The sequence below is a fragment of the Cannabis sativa genome, chromosome 1, assembly GCF_029168945.1.
Source record: "Cannabis sativa cultivar Pink pepper isolate KNU-18-1 chromosome 1, ASM2916894v1, whole genome shotgun sequence".
Taxonomy (NCBI): Eukaryota; Viridiplantae; Streptophyta; class Magnoliopsida; order Rosales; family Cannabaceae; genus Cannabis; species Cannabis sativa.
In genome coordinates, this window is record NC_083601.1 from 37,913,036 (window position 1) to 37,917,961 (window position 4,926).

The 4,926-nt window shown below is 27.6% G+C and overlaps 1 protein-coding gene across 1 annotated transcript; it reads left to right on the top strand.

The window, feature by feature from the left end:
- The first annotated feature begins 1,221 nt into the window (after positions 1-1,221).
- Positions 1,222-3,167, top strand: LOC115706864 (probable carboxylesterase 9). The gene has a single exon (XM_030634624.2). It carries the CDS (start codon positions 1,532-1,534, stop codon positions 2,483-2,485), a length of 954 nt encoding a protein of 317 aa, XP_030490484.2. The 5' UTR covers positions 1,222-1,531; the 3' UTR covers positions 2,486-3,167.
- Positions 3,168-4,926: the final 1,759 nt, after the last annotated feature.

Consider the following 4,926-nt stretch of genomic DNA (forward strand, 5'->3'; position numbering starts at 1 on the left):
ATATGAGTACATAATATCACTTTCCTTTATGTACAAAATAAAATAAAATGAAATATGGTGAAAAATAAAGTTTTGAAAAAAAAAATTGTTAAGAAGTAATATTGTAAGAAAAATAAAACAGTTCAAAATATAACTCAATAGATATGATATCAAAATTAACATAATACAAAAATGAGTAGAAATTAATACAATAATTCTTATACTATTGAAATAATAAAATTTTAAAAAGAAATCGTTACAAAAATAAAGTATATAAACAATTTTTGTTTAAAAAAATACACTTAATTTAAAGAAATTGGACGAAAATAGAAAAATAATTATATTAGGATTGGTTAAGATCTTTCCATTGAATTCGGTTGAATGTATAAGTTCTTTCCATTTTTATTTTACTTTTAGGAAAAATTGAAAGAGATAATTACATATTAAAATTTTTATATTTTTTACATTTAATTTTTTTTATATTTTTTCTATATTTAATAAAAGCATAAGAAAATAATAAAAAATCACTTAAAATTAATAAAAAAATAACATTAAAAATATTAAAAGTAAAATATAAAAATACAAAAAAAATTATAAAAATATTAAAAAATTTATATAAATCACATTTTTATTTATTTTATTTTTGTTGTTTTTATATATTTTTTTTAAAATTATCCCATAGATGAAGCTAGACACCATCTAAGTATACAATTGAAATATTTTACTTCTATGGTACGTTTACTATACAGTATTCAGAATCAGAATAAATTAATGGAGAAATGTAACGGAATCAATAAAAAATAATCGGAAATATGTTGTTTACTAAATTTTTTTAAAAATGGAAAAGTTATGATTTATTTTGTTTACTTTATTAGGAAACGTAATTGGAATGCTTAAATTGATTAAATTGTCTTTTTGAGTTAAACTATATTATATGGTAGTTATTTTGTAAGATATATTTTAAAGGGTAAAATTACCATTATATATTTAATATTAAAAAATAAAATAAACATAATAAAAATTCATTACCCTTAATGACATTTCTTACAAAATTGGTAGGGGAAGTTCTTCCTTTCTTTTCTCCCTTATTTAATCAAGTTCTCCATTTTTTAATTTTAATAATGTAAGTAAACAAATGTAAACCAATAATTACCTTACCATTGATTTCCATTACTTATTAGTAAACATGTCATTATATTATTTATTTGTCGATGAAAAAAATTATATGAAATTGATATGTATTGTAAAAATAAAAAAAATAAAAGAAAAAGGAAAAGAAAGAAAACAAAAACCGTAACACTTTGACCACGAATTAACTGAATCGCAAATCCCACGCATACTTTACTTATATTATAATATACATAAGAATCCTACGTTTTCGTTAACTAATCAGACTCGCTTTAGTTTTAATGCATAGATAGGTACTAATTATTTTTTAATGAAAACAAAAACAATCATCGTGAATGAAAATTATATTTACTAAACATTCTCATCAATATCTGTTTCTTCTTTCTATAAATCTTAATTAATTAACATCATTATTACTCTTAATATGTCCAAATTCAATCCGTACAGTCACCTCAACATAACTCGAAACCCAGACGGCACACTAACCCGACTCGACAGCCCCACGATCGAATCGCACCCGAATCCCTTGCCGGGTCAGGCGGTAGTATCCAAGGACGTAACCATCAACACCCAGACCCGAACCTGGGTCCGCCTCTACCGCCCAACCAGGCTTCCCTCTAACGACAACGCCGTCGCAAGGCTACCCATCGTCATATACTTCCATCACGGTGGTTGGATTCTCCTAAGCGCAGCCGACACCGCCGCCCACCGAAACTGTTCCCAAATTGCCAGTGAGATCCCGGCGATCGTGGTTTCCGTCAACTACCGGTTGGCTCCGGAGAGCCGTCTCCCGGAGCAATACCACGACGGGTCCGACGCCGTCTCCTGGGTCGACCGCCAGGCGTCCGGGCCGGAAGGAGAGCCGTGGCTCAAAGATTACGGCGACTTCTCTCGGTGCTACCTTTATGGGTGTGGGTGCGGGGGTAATATCGTCTTTTTTGTGGGTTTAAGAGTGAAGGAGATGGAGTTGCAGAGGTTGAAAATGGCGGGGATTGTAATGAACCAGCCAATGTTCGGAGGTGTTGAGAGAACGGAGTCGGAATTGAATTTCGCGACGGATCAGCTATTGCCTTTGCCTGTTTTAGATCTGATGTGGGACTTGGTTTTGCCTAAAGGCGTTGACCGGGACCACTGGTATTGTAATCCAATGGCTGACGATGGTCAAAAGGAGTTGATCAAACGGCTGGGGAGGTGTCTCGTGATTGGGTTCGGTGGGGACCCCATGGTCGATCGGCAAAACCAATTGGTGACGTTGTTGGTCACGTGCGGTGTACAAGTGGACGCGCATTTTGACGATGTGGGATTCCATAACGTTGACTTTGTTGACCGCCGCCGTGCCGCGGCTGTTTTCAGCATTGTTAAAGGCTTTATATTTTAATGAGTAAACTGGATTATTGCCCATTCCCCATAAATTTTTTCTAAAAAATTTTCTCAAATTATGCAAATTGTTGTAAAATATTTACATTCTGTTTATTTTTTAAAATAATTTATTTATGTGATTATGAGTGAGTGAGTTAGTACAAAAACTTATTCAATAAAAAGTAGCTCTAATAATATAAATATACTCTTATAATTTATTATTGGATTATTATTTATGTATTTATTTTTTATCAAAATTCTATAATTAGACTAGATTAACTTTATATTAGTGTTATATTAAAAATTATTTAAATAAATTAGCATAATGCAACTACAAAAGAATATCCGCAACAATATAATTCAAGAAGAATTTTGTAAAAACAAAAAATTTAGGCCAAAAATCTTACTTAAAAGAGAAAAATCCTATTTATTCTTTTCAAATTAATTAAGGATTATTTACACTATTTGTGTTAGGGGTGTTCATCCAATCCAATCCGCACTATTTTGCTCATAGTACATCTGATTCGTACTAAGTGCGGATTTCATTTTTTTTTTATCCAATCCAATCCGCACAATAGTTCAAATCAAATCTAATCCAATCCGCAAAAGTGCGGATTGGATCGGTTATTTTAGATTGGTTACTTTTTAATATGAAATTATTTAATATTTATGAAAAAAAAATATTTTTTTTTTCACATAACTAGCAACAAAATAAAACAAATTATAGTTATTTTATTTATTTTATGTCTTCAAGTAAATAACAAAAGATAAAAAAATTGTATGTATAAAGAAATGTTAATTTTATTTTAAATTGTATATAGAAAAAAATTATATATAAGAATAGAATATATATATTTAATTTATTAAGTTTTGAAATATAATTGTATTATATGTATTAGACTTTTAAATTACTATTTTTTTTTACATTAAAATGTTATTTGTATATATAATTTTTTAATTTTTTTATAAATATGTGTGGATTGGATTGGATCGGTTACTTTTATATGTCAATCAACATCCAATTCGCACAAGTGCGGATTTTGAATTTTTCATTCCAATCTAATCCGCACAAGTGCTGATATCCGCACTTGCGGATTGGAATGGATCGACTATTCTATGAACACTCCTAACTTGTGTTACGATTGTTTTTTAGTTATTTCACTGTTGTTTTTAGTTGTTCTGTTTTGTGTTCTAGTGTTGTTTTATCAACATACAGTATTTTTAAAAAAAAATTACGTGTGACAGTATTTTTATAAAAATTTAACCAAATTCTAATATATTTGTAAGTTTCCCATTAATTAATCACGGACTATTGCGTCTTTATTTAATTATTAATTTCTAAGAAATATGCAAATTAATCGATTAAAACATTAATTAATTTTAAAAATTACTAAAACACACCACTAATACTTAATACCTCCAAGTTATTATATCTCTATTATTATAATTAAGTATTTTTTTTTGAATGGAATTATAATTAAGTATTTAATTGCATGTAATATAATATAATATAATCACTATTATAAAATATTGATAACCATATTATTATACTATTAATTTGTGTTCGTACTATTTTATGAAACTCTTGGAAAAGTTATTTCATGCCTTTCTAAATCTCTTTTTGGTATGGTTCTCTTCTTGCTATATTATTTCTCAAAAGTTTTATTGTTTGTATGATGGTTTGTATATTCCATTATTTTTTCAATCTTATCAATATTAAATGCTTAATTTGGTAGGTTATTGTATGCTTTTCTAAAATCTACCATTCCTGTTTTCATAATAGTTACAGATTATTTTCTTTTTCATTTTTTTGAATGGTGAAGATTATTTTCTTGAACTGAAGAAAATAGGAACAATACTATTTACTATGTAATTATTTCAATATTACATTTTTTTTGCTGTTTTATTTTGATATTTTTCAAATTTATTGTCTTATTAGTGTTACAATTCTAAGGTGGAAAGTCTTGCCACCAACGTTTTTAAATAAGAAAGTATATACAAAGTAGAAAGTTTAGCTGCCATTATTAATTATTATAAGAGTGTTTTAATGTGTTATATGAGAGTATATTTTAATAGATATTAAAATTTAAATATACATAAATAATAGAATTTAAAGTAATTAAATAAATATTTTTAAATTTAATAATCTCAATAATTTAAAAAAAAAAATTAACAGGTAAAATAATTTAATATAATTAAAATTGACCACAAAAATTATAGGCTGTTCTATTTACTACTGTACGAAACCCACATATATCAATAGTATCTATACCACTTGTAGTGGTAGCTGTCTAGCTCATCAATAAAGTTTTTCATTTGGTAAATGGCATTAAATGAGAAAGGACAGCTTTAAAGGATATTAATTTCCCTTTTACCCATAAAAGTTTTAATTATTTGCAGCACGTGAAGCTATATATTTCCTTTTGTTTCACCAAAAAAGGTAGAGCAAGAGATCCATAA

What these genes read in the sequence shown, in the direction of transcription:
- LOC115706864 (XM_030634624.2), top strand. Translation starts at nt 1,532, where the DNA reads ATGTCCAAATTCAATCCGTACAGTCACCTCAACATAACTCGAAACCCA.